This window comes from Dendropsophus ebraccatus, chromosome 15, assembly GCF_027789765.1.
Source record: "Dendropsophus ebraccatus isolate aDenEbr1 chromosome 15, aDenEbr1.pat, whole genome shotgun sequence".
NCBI lineage: Eukaryota > Metazoa > Chordata > Amphibia > Anura > Hylidae > Dendropsophus > Dendropsophus ebraccatus.
In genome coordinates this window covers 6,929,302-6,949,688 of record NC_091468.1, presented here as the reverse complement: position 1 = coordinate 6,949,688, position 20,387 = coordinate 6,929,302, and the positions used below count along the sequence as shown (strand labels likewise).

The 20,387-nt window shown below is 44.9% G+C and overlaps 1 protein-coding gene across 6 annotated transcripts in view; it reads right to left on the bottom strand.

The window, feature by feature from the left end:
• The window catches only part of EHBP1 (EH domain binding protein 1), a 253,241-nt gene that overhangs the window by 149,547 nt on the left and 83,307 nt on the right, over nucleotides 1-20,387 (bottom strand). For all 6 annotated transcript variants that reach the window (XM_069955491.1, XM_069955487.1, XM_069955486.1 and 3 more), the window contains one exon: nucleotides 14,624-14,813. In XM_069955491.1, the coding sequence (XP_069811592.1) occupies nucleotides 14,624-14,813 (190 nt within the window). The remainder of the gene's footprint in view (nucleotides 1-14,623; nucleotides 14,814-20,387) is intronic.

Below are 20,387 nucleotides of genomic sequence, written 5' to 3'. Positions count from 1 at the left end.
AATATATAGGAGTATGTATACCATTACCATACCATTATACATACTCCTATACAGTTATCTCCCCCGATCCCCCTATACACATACATGGTGGAGCGTGGAGAAGGGAGTGGCGCTGCCTGACCGCTCACACAGTGATTTATCCTGCCGAAAACCAAAGAATGGTAGTCGAAATCAAACATGGCTGACTGCGCTCTCCCCCATCTGCTGTTATGGGAGAAATAGAAGCATAGCTCACACATTAGAGCAGGGGGGTCAAATTCCGGCCCTCCAGCTGTTTCGGAACTACAATTCCCATCACGCCCAGGTAGCTAAAGCTGTGGCTGTCCAGGCATGATGCGAATTGTAGTTTTGTAACAGCTGGAGGGCCGGAGTTTGACATGTGTGCATTAGAGGATCTGCCAATCCCGATAAAATAGGCCAACAAAGGAGGACAGAACAATGCTCAAACTTTATACAATGACTTTGTGTCTTTTAAGCTGCAGCTTTTAGATGGCCCGAGCCTCTCATAGTTATAGGGAACCCTGCAAAGAACCATGTGTGGTCTAGGTACCCGGCCAGGAATGAAGACACTAAGATGCACCTGCAGGAGGACTAAAAGAAAGAATAGAACTAATAAGAATACAAATTTCCATAATATAGTCTGATGGACGATCACTTGTTTTTCCAAAGGTTTCTGAGCTCTGGGACCCCCACTGATTTCTGACCAAACATCCCATTCTAAGGGTCCTATTAGGCTAAGCGATTATTAACTATAAACGATAACTGGTTACAAAGGAGAGCTGCCTGAAATCGGTCACCGTATTACACAGAACGCTATTCGTTACTTACGATCGTTACTAGAATCCTTCACTCTGATCCCAGGAAATGAAGGAACAATGTGAAATGACACTGAACGATTCGCGAACGATGTGGAATTACAGTGAATGAGTAACAATGATTTTAGGCTCAGCTCATAGGATGCCATCAACCACACGAGAAGAATTTTTTGATTATTTGAGGCCAGATGCAGATCCTTGCTGCTACTGTTCAAGGAATGGTAGTCGTCCCCTTAGGCTGGGTTTACATATATACGTTGCATGCGTTTCTGTTTCTTGGGGAAAAACTGGCCACAACGGATGTAACAACTGATGCCAAAAAGGCATCGGTTGTCACCAGGTTTTCTATCCTTTTTTCTGATAAAAACCATTAGTTGGCATCAGATGCAATCAGTTGCCATAGGTTTATTACATCAGTTGTGATCAGTTTTTTCTTTACATACAGGGGACATCTATTTTTTAGGGGGCAGCAGTAGAGGAGTAGATGGCCCCCTGTGAGGTGTACCCCTAAAGTAGATGGTCTACTTTAGGGGTACACGTCACAGGGGGCCATCTACTATAGGGTCAGCCGCTACAGCATCAGAGCAGGTGAACTACTATAGAGGGGGAAGGGGTGACGACTAACATCGGAGCCCCTTACATGGGGACAGCTATAGGGTCAGCTGCTACAGAAGGCAGCATCCGAGCCTTAAGAACAGGTGAAATACTACAGGGGGTGAGGGGGGCAACTCACATCGGAGCCCTTTACTGGGGGCAGCAGGACATGGGGACATCTTCTATAGAGTGTGCCCCTCCTGCCAGGGGGCACTGCAATAATTGCATGCCGCATGCTTTGAACTGCCCCATTGAAAACAATGGGATCAGTTCAAAGATGCCTTTACCCCCCACGCTTTTCTCCTGCACCGGAGGGAAACGCCGCCGCACTGCCGGATATATGTGAACCCGGCCTTACACTCAGAAGGCCGTGCTGTGGATACTAGCATAGGGACATACTGTGCAGAGAATAAACAATGGGGGGACACACCGCCCCCTGTTATTCTTAGGATTAGTGCAGGACCCAGTGATCATAGAGCGGTATAATATTATAGACATATGCCACTGCTTTACAGGATGGAGATCCCCCTCTAATACAGAGATTCACCTATATCTGCCAATGTCAATAGGTGATGACTGGGATCAGTGGTGGAAATGAGGGAAAAGAAAAGGGACATATATATATATACACACATATATACACACACACATATATATATATATATATATATATATATATATATATATATATATATATATACACACACACACACATACATATATATATATATATATATATATATATATACACACAAACATACATACATATATATATAATGTGTGTATACAGCCAGGGACAAGACACTTTATTTATGACTGAGTCTTCTTTCGTGAAATATAAGAATCCGCACATTTGCCAAGGTTTCCCTGTATCAGTAATAATTGCTCTCCAGGTTGGGACTTGCTGGCGAGGCGGTGTCAGCTTTGAGCAGAGATGTGAATTTATGAACCCGAAAGTGTCAAATGTAGATGAGAAAAACAACCAGAAACCTTGGTAGTCTACACTTCTATATCACGAGGACGCCAACGCACTCCCCGCTCCCCACATCTGCGGTTGTATCGTGAACCTCTGCGCATACACCGGTCCGTCGGCTTCAGGACTGAAATCTGACCATCTGCACTAGCACCGTACAGTAATACAACATATAAGGGTATAAGGGTAGAGAAATAGAATTTATCATTTGTAGACCAGCTAGAAACACACAGAACTTTTCTTACCACTGGAATAGCCCATTTATAGCGGCCATCTTGAATCATAATGCCCATACAATGGCTGAGGGGCTCTATTCTCCTTCAGTCCTTAAAGGGGTAGTCCACCCAAAATTTTTTTCTTTCAAATCAACTGCTGCCATGAAGTGACAGAGATTTGTAATTTACTTCTATTAAAAAATCTCAAGCCTTCCAGTACTTATCAGCTGCTGTATGCCCAACAGGAAGTTGTATTATTTCCAGTCTGGAGAGCAGGAGGGGTTTTCTATGGGGATTTGCTCCTGCTTTGGACAGTTCCTGACATGGACAGAGGAGGCAACAGAGAGCACTGGGTCAGACAGGAAAGAAAACACCACTTCCTGCTGGACATACAGCAGCTAATAAGTACTGGAAGACTTAAGATTTTTTAATAGAAGTGAATTACAAATCTCTGGCACTTTATGGCACCAGTTGATTTGAAAGAAATTTTTTTTGGGTGGACTACCCCTTTAAAGGGGCACTCCAGTATCAAAAAATTGTATTTCAATTACACCATCACCCCAAGATATATAACTTTTTAAATATAATGTTCTTTCAAATCAACTGGTGGCAGAAAGTGCCGGAGATTTGTAATTTACTTTGATTAAAAAAAACTCCAGTCTTCCAGTACTTATCCTCTGCTGTATGTCCTACAGAAAGTGGTGTATTCTCTCCAGTCTGACACAGTGCTCTCTGCTGCCACCTCTGTCCATGTCAAAAACTGTCCAGAGAAGAAGAGGTTTTTTCATGGGGATTTGCTGCTGCTCTGGACAGTTCCTGACATGGACAGAGGTGGCAGCAGAGAGCACTGTGCCAGACTGGATAGAATACACCACTTCCTGCAGGGCATACAGCAGCTGATCAGTCTTCCAGTACTTATCAATGTAATGTAAAACCTTATTGCAGAGCAGGCAGCCGCGGGCGCTGTATTAATGGGGGATGTTGACAAGTTATGGACCGATTCCAGTAACGCCTAGCAACTTTTCTATGTAGCTCTGGGCGATAATCCCAGATTTGCTGAAGATAAGCAACGTTAAGTATTTGCAACCTTTACATTAATTATATCATCATCTCAGGAAGAAACCATCAACTAATTCTCTTCTGGTCCAGATTTCGGCTATGAAGGGAAATGGATCTGAGGATTTGGATTTTTCATGTTCACTTCAAGTTTTGTCTCTGATATAAAACTGGGATCAATCGCTTCTTCTTAAAGGGAATATATAATCAGAAAATTACTTATTGTATAGATAATGTTGTTATGCTAAACAGATTTTTAAAGAATTTTTGGTGACATTTTTTCTAATTTTCCATTTTTCTATCTATATTATAAAATAATCCTGATATCCTGCAGTTTTCATTCTCACCACTGAGGCTAAAACTAAGCTGAGACTTCCTGTTGTGTCTGTGGTGATAAGAGGAGGCTGCTGTAAAGTGATCTGTATAGCTTTGCAGCGTCATGTGACACCAGTAGATAGAGGAGACAATAGCAGCTCCCTGTGGAATGACCTCTTTACAGATCACAAAGCGCGCTCAGTAATGTCTCACATTCATCTCAAGGGGAGTCTGTCTATTGTTGTCTATGTCCATAAGTCTTGCTGTAAAGCATGTCACTAAGGGTATAATTACACGGCACGATAATCGGCCGAATTAGCCCGATTCGGCTGATCATCACTCCGTGTAATAAATGCAACGATCAGCCCATGACAATCTAATATAGGTTAGAACCTATTTTTGTCTGGCGCCGGCCGCGCACCGCTGCGTGTAATAGAGGTGCACGGGCGGCGATTAACGATAGACATTACCCATCCACGTTCCAGGGCTTCTCCTGCCGTCCGCTTCTCCCGGGGTCCCGCGCGCTCTAGCTTCACAGCGGCCTGTTAGCTGATAGGCCGCTCAGCCAATCACAGGCCGCAGCGGTCCTGGCCTGTGATTGGCTGAGCGGCCTATCAGCTGACAGGCCGCTGTGAAGTTAGAGCGCGCGGGACCCCGGGAGAAGCGGACGGCAGGAGCAGCCCTGGAACGTGGATGGGTAATGTATGCCAGGGCTGCAAGGACATCAGTAACAATGTCCCTGCAGCTCTTGTTAAACGATTATCAGGCTGTGTAATAGGCCCAGTAAACGAGCGACGATCTAGCAGATTGGCGCTTGTTTACAGATATTATTGGGCCCTGCTTGGCCCATGTAATACCACCCTAAATGCTGTTAACAGCAGTCGAGGCAATATGGCCGCCCCCATAACAATGTACAACATTTTTTTTTTTTTTTTAGAAAATATAAACAGTTTAGAGTAGCCATCCTTTCCCAGACTACTCCGGCAACCACACACCAGGCTGCTTACATTACGGCCACACATGGCGCACAGATATATTTGATAGAGTCTGCGTACGCACGACCAAACCTCAAAAAACATATAAAAACCTGTCAGGTGTGACTACAACCTTACAAGAACCCCGCTGCACATAAGACGGCTTCACGGAGAGTCACTTGCAGTATAATTAACCCTTTGGAAGAACACACACCGCCTGCCGTGACTCACCCAATTATAAATTTACATAGAATACCCGAGTGGATTCCATCCACCTATCCGACACTCTTATCTTGTATCTTTCACCTTTTCACACCAGAATGACGACAGTCGGGGAGATTTCATAACCACTGAAAGCAATAATAATAATAGGAGTGGCACATCAAAGGCTTCCCAAGCAGTAGTAGCTCCTCGGCGCCTTCCCTACAGGAGTCAAGACGTAGGAGGCTTCTAGCAAACCTGTTATCTGATAGGAATAGATGCAAATGGGTCCTAAAGGGTGTCAGCACTTACTAGGTACGGCTTATCAGGACATATTAACATAGATGAAGATCCTGTTATATCACATGACAAAAATAGTGCAAGATTTATTAGCTCATTGGAGGTATGCACTGGCCATGAAGAGGGGGACATTTCTATAATAAAAGTATACAGGAAGAAGGCAGAACATAAAACCAGCACATGGGCAATGCACCACTAATAAGGGGTGTCCTACAACGGCCACCCTTGTGTCACGGTCAAGATTCAACTACAGACCAATGGAAGATGGCAACCTAGTCTGATGGCTTATATATTCTTTAGCCTCATGTGGACGGCCGGGTGTTTGTGGATTATATACCTAGGGAATAAGGTTGCGGAGGCAGTATAATGGGCAATGTTCTGCTGGGAGTGTGAGGGTGTTCTGGTCCGTCTGAGCCCAAACTCTCTGAATTTAAATATCAGTGGCTGAAGATGTTGGATGGCGCCCTATGGATGGAGCCCTGGAAAACATGGAAAGTCTATGGCCGTATCAATTTTTTTCAGGCAGCCTTAGTGCCGCATACAATTTCTTCAGTCACGGGTAATCAAATGCTGAGAGTTCGGGTGAGCCTGAGCGTGCTGGAGGTTCGCTCATCTCTAGCGGTGCTCTCTCTCTTAGAATAATGTCCCAGCAACATTGCAAAAATCCTTCAGCAATGGTTTGAAGAACATGACAAGGTCAAAGTGCCGAAATGGCCCCGAATTCTAGAGGTCTGTGGGACGTGCACAAAAGCAGATCCCATCCATGGGTTTATTAAAGAGATATTCTAAATTATTGGATGGTTTTAGGAAATAAGTCTATTTTTAAGAATAGTTACCATAAAGCCATGCTCCGGCCTCAGTCGGTCCGTTCACTGCTTGGATCTCGGCCATAGTGATGCATGATCCACAGTAAGAAGAGAAATCTGCAGGGAACGTCACGTCTTCCATCCGGAGTTTTTCTGGAAGGTATTTTGACCTGTATTTGTATTTTTCCACCGTCAGGACTTCCTTTCCCGATAGCGAATCAACAATCCATTCACGTTCAATGTCGGCTACATCTGTTGCTTTTTCCCCATTGTTGGGAATTCCAGACTTAATCCTATTTGACTTTATGTATGCAAAGGTCATTGTGAATTCTATAAATGGAGAAGTGATAGCGGGAGCGCCGCTGAACTAAAAATGACAACTGCTCCCGCAGAACGTGCAGCTAGTGTGCCGGGACTATCTGACAAGTACTTTGTTTACTGTGCAGGATTCCGGCATTATGCGGCCGTATGCAGAAATTCCCTAGATAAAGTCACTGGCGGAAATAAAATTGGAACACCATAAGGTAGGTGGTGCTCAGAGCCATTGTATGATCTGCATACGTGATGAAAAATAAAGCCTATGTGGAGATTTACAGGGTCTGTTTAATTATGGAGAAATTCACTTAGAGGATCAATGCAAAGATACTTCACTTTATAGTATCAAAGCGTTATCTCAGCAGCCAACCAAGCCGAAGTCAATGACGGTAACCACCGGATCCCCGGGGACAGACACTGATGGTATTCTACATTTACTTCTCATGTTGTGCTGATTCCTTGGAGAAGACTCTTCTAATTTAAAGAATCTCTCTGCAAATTGGAAAACACTAAATATTAAATCAAGTCACAGTAAAGAAAATAAGAGTCCCCCCCCCCCCCCAAGCAGATGGGTCCATGTTCTAGGCCAACATCTTCTGCAAAACTATCAGTCACTAAGGGGTTCCTACAATCGTGGAGGTAACAAATGTTTATGTAGTTTATGTATACTCTTCCGTATCTCTTCCTTTATTTTATTTTTTTGTGTTTTTGTGTTCCGTTCCCCATATGATCCAAAATGGAGAACCATTCAATGAGAATGTTCTGGCCAACTCAAGCCTCCACGGTTCCGCAACCTTTGCTTGTGAGGGCATGAAGGTGGTAGTAAATCTGCCACAGCGTGAGAGCAGCGTGTCATTCGTCAGCAGGGAAAAGGTGAAGGACACACAAAGCAGCTTTCTGAGGTCACCTTTTAAAAGTAGTTTTCCCTTGAAGAAACTGTATGACTCCAATGAGTAGCCGAAGAACATGACTGAGGATTTAAGCCAAGCCCGGTTACCCATGTGCAGTCAGATGTTTGGTGATGGACGCCCCATCAGTACAAAGCAGGGTGCTGGTTGGCTGCAGAGACGCCTACAGTCATGGGACTACGGGTAATAATCCTTTTAGAGAACAGTATTGTAAAAGCACACAGAGACTTTTAGGCCCATTCATTTTCCACCGGTCTGAACACTTAGACTGTGACCGGAAAAAAAACTTTTAATGTGTCTCTCTAATGTATCCAAAGTTTCTGTGACTGACAAGTCCTCTATCAATTCTTCTGTAGTGTAATGTTTATAGGGATAACACATACGGATCTGTAGTCACTATCCCGGGATGGTAATTCCACAACACTAGTTTTATTTTTAATATAGTTTTATCTAACTTTATTTGTTAATTAAAGGGGGATTCCAGAGAACATACTTTTATTATGTCCCATGCCGTATGCAAATGTTCTCCAACTAGTCATCTGGGTGTTGTTGTTCTTCTTCTTCCAAGTAGTCGCGATGGGTGGACTGTAACCCATTGTAATCATGCCTCTCTGGGTGTGATTCGGCGCTAAGACTCAGCTATGGGATGCCTATTAGTCATGTAGAAAGCGTCCAAAGTCACAGAGAGGCGGTCCATAGCTTAGTCTTCGTGACAACCGCATTTGAATCACGTCCAGAGAAGCGCTTATATGGACTACTTGGAAGAAGAACGCCAAGATACGTAGTTGAGGGACATTTGCATATGGGGGTAGGATACAATAAAAGTATGTTTTCAGCTGATAGCTGGCCCGGGCAAACAGATAAAATTGTTGCTAGGAATGACAGTAAGACGCTGTATTAGGCAGGATTATTAGATATATACCTGCATATACCCTGATTGGTTCCCTTTAAATATATTGCTAGGGCTAAAAAAAAAAAACAAAAAAACACAATAGGGAGGTGATATCAGTTCTTTGTGACATCAGTGGTGTGTTACAATTTTTTGCACAAAAAAATTGGTGCCAGAGATATGTAATTTACTTCTATTAAAAAATCTCAAGTTTTCCAGTACTTATCAGCTGCTGTATGACATAGACCTAGGTATGAAGGACATACAGCAGCTGATAAGTACTGGAATACTTGAGATTTTTTAATAGAAGTAAATTACAAATCTCTGGCACGTTCTGCTACCAGCTGATTTGAAAAAAAAACAATTTTCGCTGGCATTGCCCTTTGAATACCCGTCTTATCGATATATGTCTGTACCGAACAGGAAGTAATCTGTTAGGGCAGGGCATCTCAACTCTCTTTTTCTTTGTGCTAGAGATTCACCGGCCAGAACAGGTTATAACTAGGCCTCCCCGCCTAGGATAGGGTCATACATAGGCCTCACTAGAGGTTAAGGGCCCTATTAAGAAGGACGATTATCGTGCGAAAAATCGTTATATTGTTCAAATTTAAAAGATAATCGTTCTGTGTAATTGCAGCCAACAATCGAAAAATCGTTCGTATGTCGTCGATCGTTGATTAAGATCGTTTGGATCGTTCAGTGTAATTGCAAATTGTTCATTGTTTTGCTGGGATCAGATCATAACGATCAGTAAACAATCATAGTAACGATCGCAATAGCGATCATAGTAATGATCGTAACTAACGACCATCGTTCTATGTAATATGGTAAACGATTTCAGGTTAACGATAAACAATCTCGTTTGTGATCGTTTATCGTTAGTCGTTAAAAATGGCTCCGTGTAATAGGACCCTAAGACTTCTAAATCCATTATTATAAAAAAAATCTCTGAAACTTAAAAAGCCAGGGCTATTGTAGGCAGAATAAGGCCCCCAGTTGTAGGCCTGTATATTCACCCTTGTATCCTCCACCAGTATGGCACCCTGTTAAGGTATATGTAAATTACTTCCTATCAGGCATTATCATAAGACAGCATTGGGGGCCTTAAAGGAGAAGTCTGGGGTCAGCCTTTTTTCTCAAAGGAGCGGGGAAGAGGAGGCTGAACATAACCACATGCACCGACCTCCCCGGCTCTAGCTCTCAGGTGTGCTGTCCTCTGCTCAGGTTCCCAGTCCCTCGGCTGCTTCCTGGTCAGTCAGTCAGCGGCCAGGGGACCGGGAATCGGGAATGGAGGACCCAGTTCTACTCCTTAAAAATAACAAATCATGTGATTGAGGCAATCCATGGGGTTTTCCAAAAAGTTTTAAAATCATCAATTCCACCTATTGGACTCTGAATATCCTGTTCCTGGACTGAATAAGAAGTTATTTAAGGACGCACAGTTGACATAAAATTAGATATTTATCAAGATTTACAAAAAAAGCCGGCAGACTGGGTGTACATGTATAATAACCCCGACTCGTGGAAACAGCTGGCAGGACGAGGCGATAGGAAGTGCGCGCTGGGAGCAGACAGTGGTGGGTGATGAGTGAGCTGTATTAGTGAAGAGCGCGAGCATCCGGCGTGCGAGACACTAAATGAAGGATTTCCAGCCTTGCGCTGTGATTTTTTCCATATAATTGCACAGTGTTGTTAGCACAAGGGCGGCCATAACTCTACTCAATGACTGGAATCGGGACAAACAGCTATGTAAACAGCCCGAGACATCGGATTGCAAGGTGCACTTATAAAGCTATAACTTATGTTATAACATGACAGGCATGAATATACATAGAACCTTAAGTGGTGCAAACACATGCATAGCTGATAGACTTCTGTTTGCTTTTTTACTTGACTCATAGACGGATCCCCCTGCAGGCATTTCTCGGTTTCTCAGATTTTCCTTTTTTTTTGCACTGTGCTGTGGCGTTCTATCCCTGTAAGACAATGCGGATGACTCCAGCTCTGTGTGGCGGTAATAAATCTTCACGCCGGGGCTGAGGACAGATTGCCGATCTGCTAATTACCCCCAAACATTTGGCAGTGTTTACAAACAAGCGGAGGACGCGTCGCACATTACGGCTAGGGTTTCCAAGCTGTTCTGCTTAATGTCATTGTCTGAGTAGGAGTGCCGCCTACACGCTCCCCGTTTTTAATCTTTTGTTACGTGGTTACAATTACTTCGCGCCGCGTATAATTACCGCAACAAAATGCAAAACTTAAAAGATAAAATTAGGAGGATTAACTCATTTGATGAAAACTTATAAAAGATTCTTAAGGTGGAGAAGATGGCAGTAGACTAAGGTGCCCTGTACTTATGAAGGAGGAGGAAGACGTCCTGAACTGTTGCACATACCTAGACTCTAGTCAGAAGCTATTAGCCCAGGCAGGTTAAACCCAACCTTCAGGCGAGAGGCAGGAAGAAAACCTCAGTGGTTGTTATTCTCCGATACATGCCGTCCCCAAACACTGGCTGTGAGCGCCCTGGCACCGGCTGCTGCCCATCTTTAAGCATGCATGACTTACTCCTTGTAAGAAGGCAGCAACAGGGTGACCCACAGGGGTGAAGACATTCTGCAACACAGTTCTTGCCTTTCGTCTTGTCTTTTGTCCTTAACATACCTTCCTCCTCGGCCATAGATTCGTCTCACCTGCTGATAGTTCCCCTTTAATAAAGGGTCTTTGCACAACTTGGATATCGATGTCAGATCAGTGAGGGCCGACTTACAGCTCCCCCAGAAAAGAGCTAAATAAAGGGGCCAAAAAAATCTCTGTCCAGAACTAGGGCGGCTTTATTGTTCTGTATCAGCTGTGCGTCATACTGCTACATAGTCCCACGGAAATTGAATGCAGTACCAGGCATGGCCACTACTAAATGTATGGAGCTGTGCTTGCTAAACAATTATGCAATAAAGAGGAAGAAACTCTCTTGAGTGTCCTGATCCCTTCTAGCAACTGTTTGGTGGGGGTCCTGTGAGTCTCTCCCTGATCTGATATCTGTGACCTATCCTGAAAACTTGTTTGTTGGCCAATATTTAGATGGGCTGATTATCAGAAATGAGTGTTGCTAGGACCACCCATTTGTCCAATAATCGACCCACGTAAAAGAGCCTTTACACTGGGCAATGAATATTAAAATCCACCTCATCGGGTCCTAAGGAGAATGTGGTGACAGCGAGGTTTAGGACCATTCAGCTCCTCCTGTCTGTCCATGCCCCTCTCCGCACCATTCAGCTCCTCCTGTCTGTCCATGCCCCTCTCCGCACCATTCAGCTCCTCCTGTCTGTCCATGCCCCTCTCTGCACCATTCAGCTCCTCCTGTCTGTCCATGCCCCTCTCTGCACCATTCAGCTCCTCCTGTCTGTCCATGCCCCTCTCTGCACCATTCAGCTCCTCCTGTCTGTCCATGCCCCTCTCCGCACCATTCAGCTCCTCCTGTCTGTCCATGCCCCTCTCTGCACCATTCAGCTCCTCCTGTCTGTCCATGCCCCTCTCTGCACCATTCAGCTCCTCCTGTCTGTCCATGCCCCTCTCCGCACCATTCAGCTCCTCCTGTCTGTCCATGCCCCTCTCTGCACCATTCAGCTCCTCCTGTCTGTCCATGCCCCTCTCTGCACCATTCAGCTCCTCCTGTCTGTCCATGCCCCTCTCTGCACCATTCAGCTCCTCCTGTCTGTCCATGCCCCTCTCAGGATGGCATTGGGGTGTGTGTATTGTACGTCACCAACGAAGAACCATGACAATAAGGGAACAACCATAATTCATAGGAATACACCTCACCAAGCTGACAACATATTCACCTGGAGCCAGGCCATGTTCACACCTGTGTCTGGTAGGAAACCATGACACAGTGCCGGACCCATCACATGAAGGACTCCACTGACTCCTCAAGGGGTAGGACATTTTGGGGAACAAAAATAGGCCACACTATTTCTACCATTAACAGTATCTGTGATGGTGGCTCCAAACAGTGGGCCCCATGGCAGCGTCTATGGCGTCTAAAGCTATAGTGACATCCATCAAATCACCCATCTGGAGCCTCATAATATTGGATTATTAAACTTGGACTTGTATAAAGGCTTGGGCCTGGTTCACACTGCATTTTAGCAGTCCGTTTAACGTATTCGTTTTAAGGAAAAAAACAGATGTAATTGTGGGCCAACAGCAGTATATGCGGTATAGAGATTATATAACCCCAACAGCAGTATACGTGGTATAGAGAGAGATTATATAACCCCAACAGCAGTATACATGGTAAAGAACGAGATGATAACATAACAAACGTATTGTCCAATCAATAAACATTTTAATTAATCAATGATTTGAAAATGAGGCTCTGTCAGACATTCGCGGGGTATGATCAGCAGATTCCCTATGATAACACTGATTGGGCACCCCCTGCCATAGCCATTTCTCTGCTTCTCGCTAATACTGTATATAGAGGAGGCAAACCTTACCCCAACATTTACCACCAAACCTGCAACGATGACACTAAACTTTACCCCGACACTTTCAGTAAGATGTGAGGTGTTTAGGGAAGGTAAAGCTGCTCTCTCTATTCAATCATTTACTTTCCATCTCGGTTCCATGTATTTATGTGCAGGTTACATTCCCCGTGTAACAATACGTCCTGCCGCCGCTCATCCTACCTAGATTTCTATATATGACTTGTATCACAGCACTAGGGCGCCACCTACTGGAGTAACAGAAAACACTGAGCAGCAGCCAACATGTAGGAAGACGTTTTCAATGCGCAGATTTAAGGTGAACAACCCTGAACAGTGACTGGGGGGGGGGGGGGGGGGGCGACATTTTATAACTCAGGGCCAATGGTTTATTGAGAAGAACAAGTTCTGTGTTTTGCTTTATTATTACTATAATTATTTAGTACTGTTCTAAAAGAGGGTCCGAAATGATTGACTGTTTCTCCACGTTGCAGGGACACCAATCCAGACAGAGGGAGGGATATGGAAATAGAGAGCTTATTTAAGCTTTACACAGAAAAGCAGCAATCCTCAAGATTTTCCCTTTTGACGGAGATTGATAACAACCTATAACTACAGATGAAGGCGACCTGAGGAGGGGGGGGGGTCTCAGTAACATCATCACTTACAGATCACTTACCAGAACACCATAGAAAATACATCAGAAGGAAGAAACAATAGTTGGCATATGGCATATACCGTGATAGTATGACACCACCTAGTGTCCAGAGTGTATAATATGGTGCATGTCCACCTCCTGAGCTGAGTGCTGGTGGACACACATGCTCAGTCACTGGTCCCACAGCCAGGTCTCTGCAGTGATTCTCTGTTCTACACAGGGGAGCCAAGAGCCTGAGCTTTCTGCTTGTAAAGGAAGGAGCAGCGTCTCTGCAGGAACATGGCCGTACAGACTGCTTATCAGCGTGTAAGGATTGTAAAGTGCCACCTACACTGTCAGATGCCAGAGGAGGAAGGAGACGGATTCTGTCTACAGCCTGCCCCAGCAGTAGCACAGGAGGCAACAAAAAGCATAACAAGCATTTATTTCTGCATTTCAGGACTTTTCATGTGAAAATGATTTAAGGACAACCCTCCCTCAACTAAATTGATATCACATTCATTATACTGTGTATTAAAGGGGTATTCCATTCATACATAACTTTTGATATGTTGCTGTCCATGGTGAAACTAACAATTCCTGCCATACTTGTTATTATCTATTCAGTCTCCTTCCACCAGTTCTCAGCTGCTGCTTTCTGCTAAAGACACAAAAATCTGTATGGGACTTTTTCTCTCTATCTCTCCCTCCTCCCCCCTCCCTCCCTTCTTAGACAGCTGATGTAAACAAGTCCCTGGCAGGCTATATCTGCAACATTCTAGATTCTTTGTAACACCGTGCCAATTAATCACAGTGAGTTCATCAGCAACTTGACCTCAGAATAACCCTCCCAGCATTACAAAGAAGCTACAACGTTGCAAATAAAGCCTGCTAGACACTTGTTTACATCAGCTGTCTCAGAAGGGGGGGTGGAGGGGGAGGGGGAGAGAAAAGCTCACACACAGATTTTTGTGTCTTTAGAAGAAAGCAGCATCTGAGAACTGGGGGAAGGAGACTGAATAGATAATAAGTATGGTTTGAATTCTTAGTCTCACCATGGGCAGCAACATATCAAAAGTTATGTTTGGGTTGAATACCCCTTTAACAAATAGAGGACATGTAAGAAAAAACTAAAGTATACCTTAGGGGAAGAGGAGAGCTCCTTGCCTGCAGGGACAGAAAGGGGGGTGCGTGGAGTTTCCTCTTTCTTTGGTGTAGGTGCTGGGGGGGCCGGCGCCTTCCTCTTCATCTTCTTCTCCAGGTCAGACTCTTTCCCAGGCCGTGACCGGGCCGTGTCCGCACTCTCTTTTGGTTCATAGAATGGGTTTGACCTATTCATGCAAACAGAATAAAAACAAGAAGTTGAGTCCACTAAGAAACAGCGTAGATTTACTCCACAGATGCCCGGCCATTCACCCGGGCGTCCATCACATGACCAGGACAGAGTTATATCTGCTAGCCAACAGAGAAAGCTTGAAAATTTATGAAAAGGTACAACAAAAAACTTTTACATTTTTTTAAATTAAAGAATAAGCTTAACATGTTCTTTGCTTTGTAAGTGTCCCTGCATTCACTACAATTCCTGGGTAATTTCTGTTTTATTATTTATTAAAGGGGTTGTTCACCAAAAAAATGTTTTCTTTCAAATCAATTGGTAAATTTGTAATATACTTCCATTAAAAAAAATCTTCAGTCTTCCAGTACCTGTCAGCTGCTGTATGTCCTGCAGGAAGTGGTGTATTCTCTCCAGTCTGGAGAGCAGGAGAGGTTTTCTATGGGGATTTGCTGCTGCTCTGGACAGTTCATGACATGGACAGAGGTGGCAGCAGAGAGCACTGTGTCAGACTGGAGAGAATACACCACCTCCTGCAGAACATACAGCAACTTACAAGTACTGGAAGACTGGAGATTTTTTTTTTTTTAATAAAAGTAAAATACAAATCTGTGGCACTTTCTGAAACCAGTTGATTTTAAAAGAAGTTTATTTGGGTGAACTCCCTCTTTAAAGGAAGCGTTCACATTTCCACCAATGGATATTTAATGTAACAGAAACCTGTGTGTGTTCAGAGTCTGTCTTCCCCCTCAGTGCCCAATTCCAATATGGCTTTTTGGTACAGGCGGCACACCTTTTATGAGACACTGAATGAGGATGAGAGGGTGAGGTTTATATAGACAGGAATTACAGAGAACAACTTGTGTTCTTTGTTTTTTGGCCACTTACTGGATGACACTGTCTGATATTCTCGGGTGCATCGTCTATAGAACTGGTCCACCGCATCACTGATCATCTCAGAGTTAGCTGCCTTTATCTTACATTTGTGGGTGCATTGAATGATTCTGCATCTGGAAAGAGGAATGTTCTCGGCACTCACCGTTGGATAAAACGACAAACTTTATTATTTACACCAAAAGGGCTGAACCAGAAACCGACGCGGACAGTGGGCATTGACCGTTTCAGGCTATATTATGCGCTTCCTCCTGGCCTTCTCAGCCTTTTTGATGTAAATAATAATTGACGTTTTATCCACCGGTGAGTGCCGAGAACATTATTCTTGCTGGATGCAGAATGTTTTATGTGTATGATCTATGGTTTACTGAGAACCACCAGGAGAAGGGAGTGAAATCTAACAGAGGACGACTTTCTTGCTATTCCAAGGTATGAGTAGTAGCCAGTGTTTTTCAAGGACTTTTCTGTTGATATAGAAGGATTCTGGTTTAGCAATCATGCACCCACATCCTGAGCCAATAGATGGAGGAGATTCTATTAACTATCCTTGTTCATTGACAAGAGGGAAGAGAAGCCTATGTGATAAGCCTAGCAGAGAAATTCACTAAAAACTACAAGTCTCCCTTCTTTGAAGTCTGCTGTTCACTACCTGTTGTTAGGGGAAATCTGTCTCTAGTAACAGAGACCCAGGACAAAACACAGGAGGTGAGGTGGGGGATTAGCTACTGCCATGTGCAGAAGGACAGAGCCTGAGAAAACCTGGAAGCTAAAGAGGATCCACTAATGTAAACTGACTGACTGCCCTATAAATTACAGGGCTGCAGGGCCCACACCAACCAATCAGAGCTCAGCTTTCATTTTACCAGAGCTAGTTGAGATATGTAAGCTGAGCTCTGATTGGTTGCTGGAGACAGACAGATAAATATTGGCCATTGTTATCAATATTAAATGCATGTGTGCGTTTTATGCATCTCTTCTGTCTTCTGGTTAAATTCTACAATATGTTTCAGAATGAGGAGCAGGGAAGCGTGAAAAGATAGTAGTCTGGGCTCCTGTGCCCTCCATCCCTCTTATCCACCTAGAATAGAACTTGGCTGAGAGTCAGGACTACTGCTATCTGTCACTGTAGGTCAGCGAGTAGACGCTCAAGGAGAGAGAGAAGGGCACAGGCGCAGGATTCTACATAATCCACAAACACCAACAACCCATAAAAACTGCAGAGAACAACAAAAGACAACAAAAACTGAAAACACAAAGAGACGAATATTAATAATAGACCTTTACACTAATAATTCTGCCAGTGGCTTCTCAGCTAAAACAAGATACAAAGAGACATAGATAGAGAGCATTCACCATATAGGGGGCACTCACCATATACAGAGCACTCACCATATAGGGGGCACTCACCATATACAGAGCACTCACCATATAGGGGGCACTCACCATATACAGACCATTCACCATATATGGGGAACTAACCACATACAGAGCATTCACCATATAGGGGGCACTCACCATATAAAGAGCATTCAGCATATAGGGGGCACTCACCATATACAGAGCACTCACCATATAGGGGGCACTCACCATATATAGAGCATTGACCATATAAGGGGCATTCACCATATACAGACCATTCACCATATAGGGGGCACTCACCATATAAAGACCATTTACCATATAGGGGGCACTCACCATATATAGAGCATTCACCATATAGGGGGCACTCACCATATAAAGACCATTTACCATATAGGGGGCACTCACCATATATAGAGCATTCACTATATAGGGGGTACTCACCATATATAGAGCATTCACCATACAGGGGCCACTCACCATATACAGTGGTACCTCGGTTCTCGAACTTAATTGGTTCCGGAAGGCAGTTTGAGAACCGAGCAGTTTGAAAACCGAGCAGTGTAGGAAATAATGTAAATGTGATTAATTGGTTCCAGCAGCCACCAATAATTGCCTACAATACTCATTTATTACACTGATAAGTGCTCCGTATAATCACTACAGTACAGTACAGCACAGCACTATATACTGTACAGGACATTAAACATAAGAAATGTTCATCAGAACCAGCAATTATAGTCCAGTAGTCACCAACTCCTCACCCATCCTTTACTGTATAGCGTCCGCCCCATCCAAGCACTGTAATGTATGGGAGATGGTGGTGCACTGCCTGTACTACTACTGCACTGTATATGCACTCCAGCAGTCTTATACAGCACTGTACTGTATGTGAAGCCCGACCACTGCTTAACTCGCCAGGTACAACCCACCATCCACGCTCGCAAAAACATTCGAAAACCGAGCAAAGTTAAAATTCCAAACACTACTTCTGGGTAAATTTTCGTTCGAATACCAAGCAGTTAGAGTTCCAAAGCGTTCGAAAACCGAGGTATTACTGTACAGAGAATTCACCATATAAGGGGCATTCACCATATACAGACCATTCACCATATAGGGGGCACTCACCATATACAGACCATTCACCATATAGGGGGCACTCACCATATACAGACCATTCACCATATATGGGGCACTCACCATATACAGACCATTCACCATATATGGGGCACTCACCATATACAGACCATTCACCATATAGGGGGCACTCACCATATACAGACCATTTACCATATAGGGGGCACTCACCATATACAGAGCATTCACCATATAGGGGGCACTCACCATATACAGACCATTTACCATATAGGGGGAATTCATCACATAGAGGGCATTTACTATATAGTAGAGCATTAACCACATAGCGAGCATTCACCATATAGGGGGCACTCACCATATATAGAGCATTCACCATATAGGGGGCACTCACCATATACAGACCATTTACCATATAGGGGGCACTCACCATATATAGAGCATTCACCATATAGGGGGCACTCACCATATATAGAGCATTCACCATATAGGGGGCACTCACCATATATAGAGCATTCACCATGTACAGACCATTTACCATATACAGAGCATTCACCATATATGGGGAACTAACCACATACAGAGCATTCACCATATAGGGGGCACTCACCATATACAGAGCATTCACCATATAGGGGGCACTCACCATACAGGGGGCACTCACCATATACAGAGCATTCACCATATAGGGGGCACTCACCATACAGGGGGCACTCACCATATACAGACCATTCACCATATAGGGGGCACTCACCATATATAGAGCATTGACCATATAAGGGGCACTCACCATATACAGACCATTCAACATATAGGGGGCACTCACCATATAGGGGGCACTCACCATATAGGGGGCACTCACCATATACAGAGCATTTACCATATAGGGGGAATTCATCACATAGAGGGCATTCACTATACAGTAGAGCATATACCACATAGAGAGCATTAACCACATAGAGGGCATTCACCACATGGGGGCATGCATCATACAAAGAGCATTCACCATACAGGGGGCATTGCCCACATTTTGGGTCAGCCATAAGCTGATGATCTGTAGGTAGAGCGTGCGGTTAGGCTGCACAGGTCTCTCCCATTGTACGTGGCTCTGGTGTAACATCTGCCTTCGCTTGCTTACATGCTTGTTGTTTTCCCAGCCCAATTATCAGATTAGGCCATTTATGACTATTTTCTATTTTCTCTTCTATCCCATATAATATCTATTTTATAGGCTTCACATGGGATTTAATTAAAAAGGATTCATGGTGAATAACTGTGAGAATAAGAAACACCTTATGAGTTATAAGGTGATGAGTGTTTGTTTTAGTGCGTCTGCTGGTTTCTAGGCAAATCACTAAGACCGCCCGCCCCCCCGACACACACACAGCTGATCAGAGGCCTGCCATCCCCCCCCCTACAGCTGACCAGAGGCCTGCCATCTCCCCCTGCAGCTGATCAGAGGCCTGCCATCCCCCCCTACAGCTGATCAGAGGCTCGCTATCCCCCCCACAGCTGATCAGAGGCCTGCCATCCCCCCTACAGCTGATCAGAGGCCTGCCATCCCCCCTACAGCTGATCAGAGGCCTGCCATCCCCCCCTACAGCTGATCAGAGGCCTGCCATCCTCCCCTACAGCTGATCAGAGGCCTGCCATCCCCCCTACAGCTGATCAGAGGCCTGCCATCCCCCCCTACAGCTGATCAGAGGCCTGCCATCCCCCCCCCTACAGCTGATCAGAGGCCTGCCATCCCCCCCCCTACAGCTGATCAGAGGCCTGCCATCCTCCCCTACAGCTGATCAGAGGCCTGCCATCCTCCCCTACAGCTGATCAGAGGCCTGCCATCCTCCCTACAGCTGATCAGAGGCCTGCCATCCTCCCCTACAGCTGATCAGAGGCCTGCCATCCTCCCCTACAGCTGATCAGAGGCCTGCCATCTCCCCCTGCAGCTGATCAGAGGCCTGCCATCCCCCCTACAGCTGATCAGAGGCCTGCCATCCCCCCCTACAGCTGATCAGAGGCCTGCCATCCCCCCCCTACAGCTGATCAGAGGCCTGCCATCCCCCCCCCCTACAGCTGATCAGAGGCCTGCCATCCTCCCCTACAGCTGATCAGAGGCCTGCCATCCCCCCCTACATCTGATCAGAGGCCTGCCATCCTCCCTTACAGCTGATCAGAGGCCTGCCATCCTCCCTTACAGCTGATCAGAGGCCTGCCATCCTCCCCT